This window comes from Leptonotus elevatus, chromosome 1 (assembly GCF_054856555.1).
Source record: "Leptonotus elevatus isolate MCC_2025b chromosome 1, RoL_Lele_1.0, whole genome shotgun sequence".
Classification (NCBI taxonomy): Eukaryota; Metazoa; Chordata; class Actinopteri; order Syngnathiformes; family Syngnathidae; genus Leptonotus; species Leptonotus elevatus.
Window position 1 is genome coordinate 35,526,426 of NC_141239.1, and position 17,651 is coordinate 35,544,076.

General features: G+C 43.7%; 1 protein-coding gene across 3 annotated transcripts in view; it reads left to right on the plus strand.

The window, feature by feature from the left end:
* The window catches only part of chd7 (chromodomain helicase DNA binding protein 7), an 85,635-nt gene extending 68,814 nt beyond the window's left edge, over positions 1-16,821 (plus strand). For all 3 annotated transcript variants that reach the window (XM_086094980.1, XM_086094995.1, XM_086094987.1), the window contains exons 24-41: positions 108-307; positions 1,833-1,992; positions 3,923-4,012; positions 5,613-5,716; positions 7,265-7,394; positions 7,661-7,767; positions 8,119-8,542; positions 8,714-8,922; positions 9,071-10,027; positions 10,461-10,627; positions 10,886-11,140; positions 12,074-12,244; positions 12,351-12,584; positions 12,670-12,885; positions 12,963-13,103; positions 13,178-13,282; positions 13,707-13,887; positions 14,016-16,821. In XM_086094980.1, coding sequence (XP_085951106.1) covers positions 108-307; positions 1,833-1,992; positions 3,923-4,012; positions 5,613-5,716; positions 7,265-7,394; positions 7,661-7,767; positions 8,119-8,542; positions 8,714-8,922; positions 9,071-10,027; positions 10,461-10,627; positions 10,886-11,140; positions 12,074-12,244; positions 12,351-12,584; positions 12,670-12,885; positions 12,963-13,103; positions 13,178-13,282; positions 13,707-13,887; positions 14,016-14,980 — 4,816 coding nt within the window. In that variant the 3' untranslated portion in view covers positions 14,981-16,821. The remainder of the gene's footprint in view (positions 1-107; positions 308-1,832; positions 1,993-3,922; positions 4,013-5,612; positions 5,717-7,264; positions 7,395-7,660; positions 7,768-8,118; positions 8,543-8,713; positions 8,923-9,070; positions 10,028-10,460; positions 10,628-10,885; positions 11,141-12,073; positions 12,245-12,350; positions 12,585-12,669; positions 12,886-12,962; positions 13,104-13,177; positions 13,283-13,706; positions 13,888-14,015) is intronic.
* The last annotated feature ends 830 nt before the right edge of the window (positions 16,822-17,651 follow it).

Consider the following 17,651-nt stretch of genomic DNA (forward strand, 5'->3'; position numbering starts at 1 on the left):
GGGCTTGTATTTTCCACATCTTGGTCAACGTTAAATCAGTGGTTAATATGGTACTGTATAAAGTTCAATCTGTACACATAAAAGTTAATCACTTCTCTGTTCTAAAGTTGGGGCAGATGGAGTGACATCTTGGCTCATGGCCGCTTCAAGCGCCCCCTGAAGGAGGCTGATGTGGAGACAATCTGCAGGGCGCTCCTAGCTTACTGTCTGTTGCATTATCGTGGCGATGAGAACATCAAAAGCTTTATATGGGATCTGATCACACCAAGCGAAGATGGAACAACCAGGATGTTGAGCAACCACTCAGGTAATTGCACTTATATCACTGTTATATAAATAAAGATGACTTGACTTGCTATGCAAATTAACGTGTGCTGTGCTTGTTGTATTATACTTAACATACTATAATGGATCAAATCTGCTCTTTCCCTCTGGCTGGGTACACACATTAAGACAATCTTGCCGTCTTTTTTCCTGATTTTGTATCTTCCAGACCAGGAACATCAAATGCCTGACTGTATTATGTCTTATAAGATGATCTTTATGTCCGGGATGTGTTAAGAGTCTATTTGTCCCTACACTATGGTCCAAAACGAGTCTGAGCCAACCATCTTAAATGTTAAACATGTCTTTGTGTGTGGGGGAAAAGCCGAGGTCATTTCATTTTGTGGACTCTGTTGTGAATGGACTAAAAAGTAGATTCCTCAGATGCCAAAAGGTCTTCAGACACTGTCTTTTACAATGCTCTTGCCTTCCGTCCTCTCCAGAAACACTTGGGGAAACATTGGCGTATAGGTGTGTTCTTACAATATTTGTATTTGTGAGCACACTTATGATCGCGTGAGATTTAGACCTCGGAGGACATCATTCAAGATCGATGGTGGGACATAATCTTAAAGGGGACATTGTGTAATACTTAGCGCCATCTAAAAACCCACTATTGATTTCAATAATGTGCAAAAAAAAAAAATCTATCACATCAACGTAAATTTTTTAAAATATAAAATCGATATAATCGTAGGTCTAGTAATAGCTAATTATAGGTGGCGGTGGGCCTTACAGGAGGCCACCATGTTTCGCCGCTATTTTCCTGCTACGGATACCGGAATGACAATTTTGTGAACATAGTTGGTCTTTGTGGTGCTTTTAGCACTGGGTTGACCGCCACTTACCTTTCACAGCTGGGTCCTGCAGGTGGGAGTCAGAGCCTGTGATACGTGCTCCCGCTACTTGTCACAGTATGCTTTTCTCTTAATATTTTACTAGTTTTTTTTGTTGTTGTTTTTTACTAGCTTCTCCCGCTAGCCAATCTTGTTAGATTTTTCTGGCTAAATCCAGCTTTCTTGGTCTTTCTATGTCTTGCCGGGGTTCACACCGGCTGCCAAGTCGCCAAGATACCCGTTCGCTCACGCAAAATAAGAATTGGTGGTCGGCTTGCAAACTGTGGTGTCTCAGAGTCACCGTAATGCACGTGCTTTGAAATGCACACGCTTCGCCTGCATTCTATGATATAGCGACATGTGGTGGTGAACCTTTACACACGGTCCCTTTAATGTATGTGCTGTTCTATGTTGAGATTATCGGAGCAGACCTCACACACTGTACTAAGCAGTTACTAAAACAAACTTGCATACTGTACATACTCCATTGCTGTTCTGAGACCATCTTTGTTGGTCCCAATCACATTTTTTTAATTTATTTATTTCTATATATAAAAGTCTAGTCCACCTGAGCCATTTAGCTCAAACATAATATGTTTTTAATTGTCTTTTTTAGCAACTTTACTAGGGGGAAACTCTGCTTACCCCTTTTCGCATTCCCCTTTTCTTCAGGTCTGTCAACACCAGTACCTCGAGGCAGAAAGGGCAAAAAAGGGAAACCCGCTGCCCCAGCCCCACAAACACCAAGAGCGGATTGGCTTGCTAGCTGTAACCCTGACCATCTACTGCAAGAGGATAGCTACAAGAGGCATTTGAAGCATCACTGTAACAAGTATGTTATACTCACAAACACACTGTCCCCAGAATTTGATGGTGATAGCTACTGGCTTTAACCGCATGACCGTGTTAAAATGTAGGTTGTGTCATTAGGTATTATACCAGTGACGTTTTAAAACGGGACAGGTCATTAGACGAGCTCTATTGTTGCTCGTGTCCACCTGCCTATTTTTCCCATTTAGTTTACAGAAATGTGTAACCTCTGATAGTGGAGGGGGAAAGCAACAGCGCTGTATAAATTCATGAAATGTAAAGACATTGTCTCCATCTCAAACTCTTTGTAAACACTTGCAAAACAGCTGGGTGCTGTACTCCTTTTTACAGATGTATTTCATATGTACCTCTGTTGTAAAACAGTCTAACTAAAGTGGAACTTGTTTGTGCGTGCATGTGTTCTGTATGAATGTGATGTGTGTGCATACATTTACCCACCTGGCTATGTGCCAGGAAAGGCAGGCAGACCTGTTGGAAGTCGGTGAAAGGTGTACACATACGCACTCACATATATAAGCATATATGTATGTACGTACGCACGCGCACACACGCACTTGGGGGTGATTATGTGGTGCCATCTGCTAGGCTGAAGCACAGTGTTGTGTGGCTAATCAGGCCTGGCACATTGATGGATGAGCATAGAGAGGCTGCCAGCAAACAGAAGCACACACGCGTGTGCTGCTACTTGTGATGCCATTGGTGCGCACACACACACACGCTGCAGAATTAGTACCAAGTTACTTCCTTTGCCCTTGCCCCTCATCACTGCAAGTTTGTGTTCCCTCATGATGGGCAAGGCCACTGTTCTGTATTGCCGCTTTTCCATAACCTCCGGTTCCACAAAGAGATCGCCTTCCTTGGCCCCGGATGTTCGCCTTTCCATTCTACTTTTTCGGGGCCGGCAGTTGCAATGGAACCGTTTTTAGAACCATGTCGGAGGTGGTTCTGAAGCACCGGCCATCTGGTATCAAGCGGAGGCGTATCGTCAATATAATCTGATTTGCTGACAGCAGCGCGGCAAGCAATTCCGTGGCACACGTCCATTTCCTGGTTTTACGCAAGCGAGGCAGAGGCGCCCGCCTGCCGTCACCAAAGTCATAAAAATATGGTACATAATACAATAAACAAAATAGTGTTTTACAACAATGCTGAACCATATTTATAATTTAATATGTAATACTGGATTATTCTTTAATGATTATGGTAAAAAAATAATTAAATAAATTGTGAGCACCGAGTGGGGTCGTGTGGTTCCCATTTATTTGAATGAGCGCTCCAGCCGCAGCCCTGCGTGTACCTCCCACGGCCCATGGTCATGGCTCCCGCCTCGGGAATGGCACGGCTTTAGTGGCCATTTATTTTAACATTCATTACTGCACAGAAAAACAAAATAACGTGCTGAAAAGAAGTACTTTTTAGTGCCGGCATTCGAATTAGAACCAAACTGGTTCAAATGTGAAACCGGTGCCCCTCTACATGTGAGTGAACGCAGCGTTTGTTGTTTTTTCATCATGGCCTAATAAAGGTTTTTCTTGACATCATAACATTTTTACGATTTAGATTCCCCCCACACCTCCCTTTCCCCCCGGTTGACGAGTGACCGCCACTGGCAACAAATATTCACGGGGAAAAATTTGGCCCTAGTGCACCCATGCTTCTCACCTTTATCACCCCTGACCCGTTTTCATGCCTAGAACGGGCCCATGGACCACTCATTTGGTCCTTGAGGGCTACCTGCAGGAACCGCGTTGGTGACCCCTGGTGTAGACTTTAGAGAGTCCAGAAAAGGCTAATGGGTAAATGGGGACTGCCAACAAGCTTATTTTTTGGAAGTTTAACTCTAGTTCCATGCATTCCGTCCCACATGAGTTTTCCAGTCTTAATGGCCATTTAGTTATAAAGGATTTTTGCATGTTTTTATTTTTTGTTAGGGTGTTGCTGAGGGTGAGAATGCTGTATTATCTGAGACAGGAAGTGATCGGAGATCAGGCAGAACGCATCCTGAATGGAGCTGACTCCAGGTTGGTGTACTTTAAATTGTTTTCAATCATTCTTAAATTAATCGTAATTAAGTTATCATTGATTTGGTCAATTTCTTCCCTTTCCATTTCTCTCCAGCTATGGTGGTTCTTTTCTCTTATAGCATTAATTCATATCATTCCGTTTTTAAGCAACAAACCATACTAATTCAATTTCATGTAGTTAACAGGACAGTTATTCTAAATATTGTCTGAAGTGGTTACGGAGCAATCAAATGCATACAAAACCAGTCAAACCGTAGCAATAGAATATGTAATAGTAAAGTAGTTGTAAGTCAATTCCAATTGTGATGGTTTGTATTACAGTAGTAACTTATCTGATCACAAAACTGATATGATTTGCCCCACTACTCATAGATTACGGTGTCTGCTTAAAAGATTGATAGCTATGGAAGCATCTTGACAGTGAGCTGTGAAAGGCTTATTTATGACCAAGACATGAATTATTAAACAAGTGTATTTTTGTCTCTTCAATTGGCCTCTTTGGCAGCCTCTGTTCCTACAAGGTCTCTGTAAAATTATCATGGGGAAGTGGATGGTTGTTTCTTTATTTTGACCCATTTCGGTTTTGATGAGCCACAGGTCATTTGGCATCTGCCCTCAACTTTTTGCTTGTGCACTTCCATCCTCATCCTTACTCCTTATACTGCATCCTCCACCTCTTATGTTATACTCTTTATTTTACCATCTGTCCATTTGTCCTCTCTGCAGACCACTTTGGTCTCATCAACTCCCAGCCCCCCAGAAAACCCTTTCACCCAGATGTGAATGTATTTATAATGTGCAGCATGTGTACTTTGTGTTGACCGCCACCACCCCACTCCCTCAATCCACAAATACCCAGCCACACCATGGTTACTTTGCCACAGCCATGCAAGCGTTCAAGTGAGAGAGAGCAAGAGCAAGCATACGGGATGCCATCGTGCCAACATATGCCAGGGGGATTTAGCACGACCGTGTTGGCACACTCTAGTGCGCGTGTTGCCAAAGACCGGGCATGCTGCTGTTTTTCGAGATAACGGACAATTTCCTTGTGTTGTTCTCTTCTCTCGTCACCCTCTGTTTTTCAGCTCCCATTGTTTATATTGTGTATTGTGGTCTCTTTCCATAATAGAGGGATTTGTATTCTGGTGCCACAATGCAGAAGGTATCTGTGGAGCAGGTTGCATGGCAAATATTGTATTTTCAGACATGATGAGCCAATTTTTTTCCCCATATATATGACTTTGAGTCTTCTGCTATTGACAAGTCATCGGATCCAATTTGTGCACAGTATTTGGTCATTGCCAACTCATGTAAATGGCTGGCTGTGGTATCAGTCGAGGCACCGGTAACTTCATCTTTTATACTAGCCACAGCCAGTCACTCATCATCATGCTAAGCTGATGCTGTTTTTCCCTCCAGTTAGCCTCTATCCATATTACGGTGTACAATTTTTATTTACACTGTGAGAATGAATGATTTATAGTGAAACATTTTGGTGCTACTGTAAGATCAATTAAAGCGCTTGATACATTGTAAATTGTAAAGTTTCATTTTGCTTGAGAATCAGTGACGTCAAGTGGTTTTATCTGCTCTATAGTGAGTTGGATGTCTGGATTCCCCAGCCTTTCCATGCGGAGGTTCCCACTGACTGGTGGGACAGTGAAGCAGACAAATCCCTGCTCATAGGTGTCTTCAAACATGGTAAGAAACTCCATATTAAAACGTCTGCAACAACAAATATTGTGTCCATACTCTCAATATAAGTTACTATTTATTTATGCACATATAAAGCATTCCAGACCCTTCAAATACATTTAAAAACAAAAAAAGCTAAATACACCTACCTACCTACATCCCACCCGCTTGGCCAGTCACCAGTTGATTGGTGTTTCTATGGTGACAGCGGCACACAGCTGTCACCAGTGTGCTGTGCCGTGTGATTGATGGCTCGTGTTTAACACCCTTGAGTTGTCTTCCTCTCCTGTTTTGTTAGAGAAGTTCACGTTGCAAATATGCAAATGAAGCTAATTGTAAATAATGTGTATATAAAGTTAATTGATTTCTTGTTAAATGTTTGGAAATTTGTGAGTACATAACTACATACATAGTGTTAATAAACCACAGACCCACCTTTGGTCTTCTATGTGACAAATGCTGATGATGTCATTTATTATTAGTACTCTTGCAGTTTGTTGTGCATGGAGACCCTCATTTATATTAATTTGGTATAATCGTCATAATTTTTCCATGATTGCTATCCTCTATGATTCAATTAGGACTGACACACACTCAAACACACATAGAGGAATACAAAAGGGCTCACCCGTAGTTAATCATAATCCCCATTCACTAGGGAGGCCCTTGGGCGGAGGGGACTGACACACACGCACACACACACACACACACACACACACACACACACACACGCACACACACACACAGTGTGCTGTGCATTCAGAGAGAAACAGAAGCGCACTAAGCACCTTGCACACTCTCACACTGACGCACACAAGGGTGAAGGCCAAATGATTAACGTTTGGCTGTGTAGATGTGTGTGACAGAGACGTTCAGGAACAATGAGTCACATCTTTCCTAATGCAAACGGGATGGACTAAAGAGCATCAAGTCCTCATGCTTTGTTTGTCCTCTATACTGTTCTTTCCACAACTGCTGGTTTTGTGCATTTTTCACATTTTCACTCACTCCCTACTTTTTCCCCATTGTCTTTTACTTCACTTCCCCTTCTTTTTTCCCCTCTGTCTATCTCAGTAGGATCCCGCACATCTAATAAGTTCTGCCCGAATGCCCCTAACGGACAAACACATACACACACATTCTGTTCCTCATCCCCGCTCACTTTCATAGACACCATGACACACATTTCCTTCTTCTTCCTCTTGTCTCCTCCCCTTTTTTTCTCTGACACAACAGAGCACCTGCAGGCTCACATGGATACAACTTCACATAGACGCAAACGTACTCGCACAACACCCACACAGACTGCCTGACTTGTCAGCAGCTGATTCCTCGGGTTAACCCTTCTGCTGCTGTTTTTGTCTTATCCCTCATTTAACATTGATGCTGATTCCATACATGTGTCAGTGTGGATTGGCGAGTCGTTACAATGTGTCTGATATGTTAAAAAAAAAAAAAAAAGAAGTGATTTTGGGATTTTTGTGGTTATGATCACTTTTACAATCTGTCTGCATTTACTTTTAAGAAGTTAAACTGTTTACATTTCCTCTTCAGGCTACGAAAAGTATAACTCCATGAGAGCCGACCCCACACTGTGTTTTTTGGAGAGGGTGGGCATGCCTGACGCCAAGGCTATTGCCGCTGAGCAGAGGGGCAACGATATGATGACAGATGGTGCCGAAGGGTAAGAGACAGTCATCTTTGCTCACCCTCCCTCTTTGTACTGTCTTTCTCCTTTTTAGTCTCTTTCATATTTCATGAAGTTCATAGAAGGAAATTTTTAAGTCTGAAGCAAATGCGGTGGTGGTGGCCGTAGTCTGTTATTAATTAGCAAGGTTTAAGATTATCAGGTATTTTACAAACTGAGAATCTTGTTGTAAAAGTTAGTTTAGTAAGCTGTTGGGAAAAAAAAGAAGTAAACTCCTTGCCTGCCTCTCCAACCCTCTCCAGTGAGGATGAGGATCCAGAATACAAGCCACTTCGGATGCCTTTTAAGGACGACATGGATGATTTCACCAACTCTCCTCTCGACGACACTGGGGAAGGAGAAGCAGAGGGTATTATATTATCATGTTATATAATCATTTCTACAAAAATGGTAAAAAGATTTCAGTAAGCAATTAGAAATTAATCTTTAAAATATTTTCTGAACAAATGTTTGCCTCTATGAATATAATTCACATACTGTCTTTTCCTCGTATATCAACTAAACTAGTACACATGAGAAAAACAATGAATCTGGTGATAACGCTGATTGGATGAACTTTAATCCTGTGCTATTCCTCACAGGTCAACTTCATGTCATCATAAAACTTTAGCTAGTGTACCTGTATATGTTTTTTCCATATGTATTTGAAGTTAATCATTCATGAATGCTGATTTTTGTATTCCCATTCTCACTCATGAAGGTAAATCAGATGAAAATGGTCAAGGCGTTCTTTCCACGGGTGGTGCTGCAGGTTCCAACGAGCGACTCTATTGGCCGGCTGCCTCAGCTCTCACCGCCCGCCTGCGCCGCCTCATCACTGCCTACCAGCGTTGCAATCGCAGAGAGCAGCTTCGCCAGGAGGCCCTCAACAGACCTGATGGGCGTAGAAGACGACGCCGGGACTTCCTGCCTACCATTGCAATGGTTACAGAGGCAACAGGAGGAGCAGCAGCCTACATCCAAGATCCAACAACAGTCTTCATAGCTGAAGGAAGCCCATACCTTACTAAAGGAAATGCTTATTTTGCTAAAGGTGGGCAATTCATAACAGATGAGTCACCAGTGATGACCACGAGTGCCCTGATGTCTGATGGGGCCATGTACTATAAGGAAAGAAGACAAAGGTAAAACAATTTGTTTTCATAACCATTTTTATTACTTTGTCATGTACATAATTTACATAAAAGTAACTGTATTCGCAGCTTCTGCTATTAGACCATAGGCTCACTCTTGTTTAATAATTCAACACTTAAGGTAGTGAAAACTTTTCTTGTACATTTTTCTTTTGCTTTTAGATGGACTCGTCGTGAGGAGGCAGACTTTTACCGTGTTGTGTCCACATTTGGAGTAGTCTTTGACACCCAACGTCAGAAATTTGACTGGATGCAATTTAGAGCCTTTGCTCGATTGGACAAAAAGACAGACGAAAGCCTGGAGAAATATTATTATTCCTTCATTGCAATGTGCAAACGTGTCTGTCGCATGCAGGTCAAAACTGACACAGGTGAGATATTACAGACGTCCACATCTGAATGCGGCACAGACTGTAATATTTAAATCTGACCTCCTTCAAAAATGTACATAGACATGGCTTCGATTTTCTCACCGCTAACATGTTGTAAGCACCTAAATGTATCTTTCTGCCTCGACAGAACTCCCTGACCCAACACTGATCATTGACCCCATCACAGAGGAACGTGCTTCCCGCACTCTGTATCGTATCGAATTGCTTCGTCGTATCAGAGAACAGGTTCTCCCTCATCCGCTGCTCTCTGAACGCCTCAAACTCTGTCAGCCCTCACAAGACCTCCCAGAGTGGTGGGAGTGTGGCCGCCATGACAGGGACCTCCTCATTGGAGCCTCAAAGCATGGAGTTAGTCGAACAGATTATCACATCCAAAATGATCCTACCTTGGCCTTTCTAGAGGCATACCAGCGTGTTACTAGCCAGCGAGGGACTTTTGTCAGCATGGGAGAGCTGTGCAAAAGTGGGATAGGAACAGCTGAGAGCAGCCCTTCAGCTCTCCTCACGCCTGCAGAGCTGGCTAGTGTTGCAGCTTCTGCCGAAATAGCCATTAATATGGCTAAAGTGGAGGGAGAAGCAACCCATGTGAGAACTGAGGAAGAAGATGCCAAGGTGGAAGTTAAAATGGAGACTGAGGAAGAGGATGCTCGTGGTGCCATTTGTTTAAAGACTGGAACTCCTGAACATTTTGAACAAAGTGAGGTGGACGTTAAAGATGAGAAAGAGGCCACAGCTTCTCCAGTGTCAGATGTTAAAGAAGAAGAGACTCAACCAATAGCTGAAAAAGAGACCAGCGAGGAGATGAAACAGAACACTGAGAATGTTTCCAAGCAGACTGAACAAGACAAAGAACTAATTGAAGACAAGACAAGTGTGGCTCACGTTGACACTGCCAGGGACCAGATGATATTGAAGGTCCCAGAAGATCTTGAAGCACAAACAGGCCTCAATGGTGCAGAGGAGGAAGACCGAGTGGAGAGGGAGGACAGCAAGTCTCCAAAGTCACCTGACACAGAGAAAAGCCCAGAAGAGGAGGAGAGGATGGATGAAGATGACAAATCAGAGAAATCATCGCAGGCTGAAGGTGGGGGAATTATTTTACTTTTTTGCTCAATAGTGAAGGAAAATGTCTGATTATGAATAAGGGCTGTTTTTTATTTTTTTATTTTAACAGTATTGATGTATTGGGTTGTTTATTTTAATTTGACTTTATCATAGTACATATGTATAAAAAATTGGCCTTGTTTACTTCTTCTGATAATTACTATGAAATGAACTGTTGTGTGTTAACTACAGTATATATATTTTGGATTAATTTTCTCTCGTTGCCTGCCCCCTTATCATTTCACATCACTTGGTCAGAGGCCTATTTCTGGTTTCCCCTCAAGACTTGACAGAGTTTAAATGGCTCCAGAGCACCAGGGGCAAGATAATAAAATGAGCTTGTATCCCTTGATGACAATGTTGAAGCCCTTTTTAATTAAGCCTTAAATGTGACTTTGCCTATCTTTTCTTAGCGAGCGCAGTGTCTGAGCAGAAGAACTTTGACGAGGAGAGCATTGCATCTTTGAGCACATCTGTTCGCGATGAAACCAGAGATGGCTTTTGCCCTGATGATCTGCCAGAAACTTCTGCCTTGCAGGCTTTACAGGACAGAACTTATGCCTTCACACTCTGGCCTAAGGTTAGTCTTGCGAAATTCATCATTCTGTTGGTGAGACTCACCGCCAATGAACACTATGGTAGTTAGTAAATGACTATCATGTGTATATTGAGTATGTTTTATGGTATGGCACAAAAATGCTGAGGTGATATTTCTTTTATTCACAAGTGGTGAAGTGCACATAATCAGCTGCAGTAATCTGCGAATTAAGCCAGATCGTCTTGATAGCAGTTTGTTTGCATGAAGCTGTCATCTAACTGGCTTTTCTCCACATCTCAGGATCGAGTGATGATTAACAGGATGGACAACATCTGTGAGGCTGTCCTGAAGGGCAAGTGGCCTGTCAACCGACGCCACATCTTTGACTTCCCAAGCAACATGTTGCCAGGTCATAGCTCCACAATATCCACAACAGCAGTAACCACAGCAACTGAAAGCCCGCTGCAGAGGCGAAGTTTGGGTGAGCTGACAATGACCGGGATGCTCACCCCTTACAGCGGGATGGAGGAGAAAACACTTTCACCACAGGTTCATGTGAGTTCTTCAAATCTGACCTTCATTGGTAATTGGTGATATAAGTAACCAATATGTATGTTTTTTTTCTATATATCTTTATAACACAAATACACTGCAGAAATCAAATCAAATTTTATTTGTATAGCACTTTTCCCACCTTAATGCATCAGATTTAAATAAATGCAACACTGCTGTACAGAAACAAACTATTAAATTAAATGAATGGATAAATAGATGAGTGGATAAAAAGAAAAATAATTCAATAGTTAAATAAATAAATAAGTGAACAGATAAAATATCCAAATAAATATTTTTTTAAAAGCCATTAGTTAAAGCAACAAGGAACTTTCAGTTTATGTTGGTTATTACACCGCCATATAGACAAAGTCGATAACGTTATGCCTGAAGGAAGACCACGTTTCTCATGAGAAAAGTACATTGTGTCATTTTTTAGCTCATGACATTCAAATTGACTTCCGTCTTTGTAACGAATGGGTAAAGGGGGAAGTGACGTATGCCATAAAGCAGTCAGCACATTTGTAGTTTTTTGTTTGTGACAGTGTTCCTACCATCCTTCTCACAGTTGTTTAGTGCCAGTAAAAATGATACAGATCACCCCCCTTCCCCCAAGCCATGGCAAGGGTACCATTAAACTAGTTTTAAGTCTATGTTTCATCAGAAAAGTTAGGAAAATATTTGATTACGGTTGAAAAATTCCTTGGTGCTACTTTAAAGGCTAAATAGGTGAGTCTTGAGCCTTTGGTTGAGCTGTAGGAAATTCACTGTCATTCATGAATTTCTAATTCTATTAATAAGGGTATCATTTGGCCCTGCATCATCAGGAGACACGGCGATGGACAGCAGTCTGTCATCTGCATAACTGCATGAATGTAGTGGTATCGAAGTTTCACCCCTTTTCTTTTTGTGCTAATAGTCGATTTTGTGTTGCAGGACGATCCTCTGGGCCTAACGGTGCCTCGACAGAGGAGAAGGAGAAGGAGGAAGATTGAGATAGAGGCCGAAAGAGCAGTCAAGAGGCGCAACCTGATGGAGATGGTTGCTCAACTGAGAGAGAGCCACGCTACCCTGGAGTCCCAGAGTCAGGCTATAGATCTCACCAAGGTATGCTCCTTGCATCCTCAAGAAGCGCTCTTGCTGCTGGAGCTTTTACATACAGCAAGAGAAAAAAAATCGGCATAAACTAAAACTGCTTGCTTTTGCCGCCTAGGGTATGCACCATCAACACAAGAGCTCTTCCTCATTGGCTGGCTTCCCCAGTGCTTTGGTCACAAACCCCTCCCTAAAGGCCCAAATGGAACTTCTGCAGCAAGCCCCGCCCACCGGACACAGGGCCAATGGTTCGCTGGAAGCTGACCTGCCGATGATGAGGAGGAGGCGGGGACGCAGGAAAAATGTTGAGGGCATGGAGCTGCTGTTTATGGGCAACAAAAGAGCTGGTGGGGTGTGTTTGACGGCCGTGTATTCATTTCACACGCAACATAAACTGTACAGTCAAGTTGCAAAATGACATTTCTCTTCATTCTCAGGATGATGGCGACAGCGCCAAGGTTTCAGGCGCGGATGGCGGCCAGGATGCTTCCCGTGCCCACAGACCCCTCGCGGTCTCGGAGCAGAGCCCCAGTGGAAGATCTCTTGCGTCTGGTAGCATGGAGGAGGAAGAGGCAACAGTTTCCAACAAAGAGCTTGGCGAGTGGCTGAGGCAGCACCCAACGTACACCATGGACATGTCTGGATTCACACCAGTACGTCCTGTTGTTGTCGTTTTTTGTCCATTTTGTCCGCCTGTTTGTGAAACCATGTTTCCACATCGCTACTTTAGAAGAACGACGAGTTACTGTTGTCTCAGTTCTCAAAACCCAAACAAAAGCGTCATCGCTGTCGAAACCCCAATAAGATCGACATCAACACCCTGACAGGAGAGGAGAGAGTGCCTGTGGTCAACCGACGGAATGGACGCAAGGTAAAAACTCAAGTGTTGAGTTAGTCAGTGTTGTTATTTTTGTTGTCGTTATACTCAGACTTCTCTTCTTCTAGATGGGCGGGGCCATGGCTCCCCCAATGAAGGAACTTCCCAGATGGTTATTGGAAAACCCTGAATTTTCAGTTGCACCTGATTGGACAGATATTGTCAAACAGTCGGTTAGTAGCCTCTTTTTTTTTTTCTTTGTTCCGTCTGAACAACATTAACCCACAAACAGTGATCTCAAAATATTCTAGTGGTGCCCTTGACTTACAAATGTGCATAACCTACATCCAGCTTTTCAAATTATGAGCTATTCATTGCTTATGTTTTATTTTGTTTTTTGTTTTATTTTTTTTATTATTTTGGGGGGGGGGCGCATACGGGGCTTTATGTTAAGGCCTAACTAATGAGATTTTAGGGGACTATGCCAATTTTCCAATTGGGTTGAATTGATTCAATATAAAAGTAAATTGAGTTATGAGGGTGCTAACAGAACAAATGAAAGTTGTTCTTGTAAGTTAAGGTACCTTTTTATTATCTGATCTTAGAGTGCAATTGTTGACAACCATTTCCTAACCCAACATACACATTTGCACACAGGGTTTCCTCCCGGAAGCCATGTTTGACCGGCTGTTGACGGGTCCCGTCGTTCGGGAAGAGGGTGTCCGTCGTCGGGGACGACGGCCCAAATCGGAAATCGCCAAAGCGGCCGCTGCTGCCCAGGCGGCTGCGGCCGCTCAGGCTGCCCAGGTCTCGCTGGCCACTGCCGCCACATCGGCTGGTAGGAAGCCATTCATTCACTTGCTACATGAGCATACAAGCTTATTCAGGGTGTTCTAACTTCTTGCACATCCAGTGTGTTGAGGGTTTGTCTTTTTTGGGAGTAATGTGACATTGTGCGTTTTGTAGGAGGCATCAACCCGCTGCTGCTGAACAGTCTCTTCGGAGGGATGGATCTTTCCTCCCTGCAAAGCCTCCAGTCCCTCCAGTTGGCCGCCGGTCTCATGGCTTTCCCCACCACCACTGACCCCAAGCAGGCCGCCGCCGCCGCCTCCATGCTACCCCTCATGCTGCCGGGCATGGGAGGCTTGCCCAACATGGCCGCAGCTATCCCAAACATGTTCAGCCTCGGCGGGCTCTTTGGTGGAAACTTGGCGACGGTGTCCAACCCCGCGGCGGCCTCCACATCAGGGAACGCCAACGGCACGGCGGATGGAGACGGAGGAGAAGGCGAGGAAGCCGCGGCGGCCAAACGCAGGAGAAAAAAGGAAGAGGACAAAGATGGGTTAGATGGTGATGAGGGGGGAGAAAAGGAGGATGAAGAGGAAGCTGATGGCAGCGAAGGTGAAAATCTTAGAAAGAAGATGAAAATTGACAAAGAGGACGAGGAAGGTGGAGAAAAGATGGAGGATTCCCAAAGCAACAGGAGCGCGGCCACTCAGATCCTGGCTGCAGGTTCTCAGGCCGGCTCGTCCTCCCTCAACGGCGAAGCTGCCGCCCTGCTGGCCGCCGCCGGCATGTCGGCCAATTCTCTGGCATTCAACCCTTTCCTCCTCTCCACCATGGCCCCTGGCCTCCTCTACCCCTCCATGTTCCTACCTCCGGGCCTCGGGGGTCTCGGCCTGGCCGGCTTCTCCGCCGCCGCCCTTCCTGGGCTTCAGAGCGCCGCGGGAGCGACGGGTGGCAGCGCCACGGCCGAGAAACCTTCCAGAGACGACAAGGAGGCGGGCGAGGAGAATGAAGATGAGGAGGCGCGAGGGGCAGAGAGCGACTTTGCTGAGGAGAGCGCAGCTGCGAAGGAGAACAAAAGTGAAGCTAAGGAGTCGCTTGTGGAGGACGGAGGGATGATCGGAGACGAAGAAGAGGACGAGTAGTGACTGACCGACTGAAATAAACCCAAAACTGACAGTGGCAGTGGCCGTTTCCTCACCACCCCTCCCCTCCCTTCTCCGACTCGCCAACTTTACAAGCTTCCACCAACAAAACAATCTTTTTTTGTTTTCCTTTTTTTTTTTTTTTTTTTTTTTTTCTGGCCTTGTATTTCCTCGCTGTCCGAAAGACACGAGGTGTGTGCGTTAAGTTAAATGAATTGTTAGTGTAGTCACAGCTCACCTCATCTTCAAAGACTGTTGGCCAGTTTGCATTTACACTTGGTCTTCACAAAGTTCCAGTAGTGCTATTATTATTATTATTGTTATTGTTGTTATTATTATTATTATTATTATTATGATTGCTGCTGCTTTCAGCTCTCGAACCTTGTTTTAGTTGAACTTATCGTGCTTGTACGACTGCTCGACGTTTCTGGGAAGCTTCTCGTCTAGAGCGAAGAAACGTCAGCTGAAGCTTCCCCAGAATGAATTGTGGGAAATGGAGTTAATGTAGCTTCTTCCTGTAGTTTTCCCACGTCGGACTCTTAAGGAGGATAAGCAGACCAACCTGACTACCACAAACACACACGCACACACACACACAACCTAGCAGCCTACCACTACACCCACTGTAGCCCTAAATAGCCTCCTGTAAAGTGGCAGGACCCACTCGGCCCCCTCTCTTCAGCTGTGTGTGTGTGTGTGTGTGTGTGTAAAAAGTGTGTGTCTACACACAAGCTGACCTTATACTGTTAGAGCCCCCCCTAATGTCCCACACTGTTTGAATGCCAGTTTTGAGTCTTTCCACTGCCAGTCTCCAAATCCTGTCTTGTCACTTGGAAAGGAGCTCGTTTGTAGCACCGCAAAAGGCAGACGGGCTGCGTCTGCCGCCCAGGCCTCCCTGATTGGTCAGCTTGGCGTAGGGGCAGCTAGCCACACCCCCAAGGGGGTCCTGTGAAAGGACTTGGAGCCACACGGGGATGTTGATGTTTGGCCTGTCGCACCCTGCTGGTTGTAGACCACCCGCTGCTCCCCTCTCCTAAATAATAAGACTGTTGCTCTAGTCACACACACTGACGCCCGACCTGGCCAGAACAGGACTGAAACGTGTTCTTCTAACTATATGAAGGTCAACAATGAATTTGGAGTTGACGTTTGTTGTCTTTTCTTTTCTTTTTTTTATTTACTTGAAAAGCAGGAGTGCTTGATTTGTTTCGATTTCCAAGTGATGTCTGAAGCGATTCGAGACAAATCAAGCGCCACACGTGCTTCAAATATTTGAAAGTACACATCCCATCTTAACAACATTCACTATCACAGCCAGGCCAGCACACTTATAAAAATATATATACACACCTTGTCACATCTCCGTGATGCTGAGACAGCAATAACTATGGCAGCTTTTGAATGTTCCATCATAACTCGCCCAACACACGGCCTCTATGAATTAAACCACAAGTGTCGTATTAATAGAAGAAGAAAAAAACTAAAACTGTAACTGATTACAAAAGTACTGCAATCAATTTTGTCTCACTCTGTTCCTGTTGATGCACTGGTGTTAAAGAGTTAAAGTAATCAGGTACCTTTATTACTTAGCTACTTTTCTTGAAAAAAAAAATGGACTTGTTACTTTTAGCCAGCAAGCTGAAGAGCATTACCTCAAAATTCTTATCTAGCCTTGAAGTTTACAGACTTACAATGTAAATGTTTTATTTTCTCCTTGTTTTTTTTCCTTTTCTTTTTGGGTGTGTCTTTTTTTTTTTTGAGACATCATGTATTGATGACTTGTAGCTATGATGCTTTTAATAAAAGTGAATCATGATATTCGCCTAGGAAACCAAACCTCAGCTTGTCTCAGCCTACTTTATTACGCGGCTTGTCATATAATGGTCTCAATTTGAAATGAATCCCCAAAGTAAAAAATAAATGCGTCAAACTATTTGCAACAGTTGAATAAAAATAAAAAATAAAGCAATAAAATAATCATTGGAGGATGCAAGACCAATACAACAAGAATTTGACATTACCATGCAAATATTTATTTCGATATGAGCAGAAAACTTAAGGGGACTGATGCCGACATAAGTTATGGAAGTATGACTTCATTCTTGCAATGTTAGTATTGGATCAGAGAGAGTTTACAGAATTGAGTCTGAAGAGCATTTGCCGCTTTTGCAAAATGTGTGCTTCCTCCCTGTACATGTGATGATGTGCTTTTACAGGGAAAAGTTAACTTGACCAGACCATTTAAAATGCCATCGGGTCACAACAAGACATTTTTGCTAAATGTTTATACTTGGAAAAAAAAAAAAAGCTAAATATTCTCCCTCAGAATGTTCCAGTAAACGGCAGAATTCATTGTATCGTCATTCACAGGAAGTCCCGGTCCAGAAGTAGCAAAGCAACCCAAGACCAGCACACCACCACCATGTTTGATTATTGGTGTGATGTTCTTTTTCTGCTGTTACATTTACACCACGACACAAGAGGGGATTCTCTGTTACATTAACGAGGCGCACACCTTCCAAAAAGTCCCACTTTCATTGTGTCAGTCTGTCGAATATTCTCCCAAAAGTCTTCTTTCAGATGTGAACAGAAGATGAATCTTTATGTACTTTTTGGTCAGCAGTGGGGGGTTTTCTTGGAACTCTGCCATGGATGTCATTCTTTCCCAGTT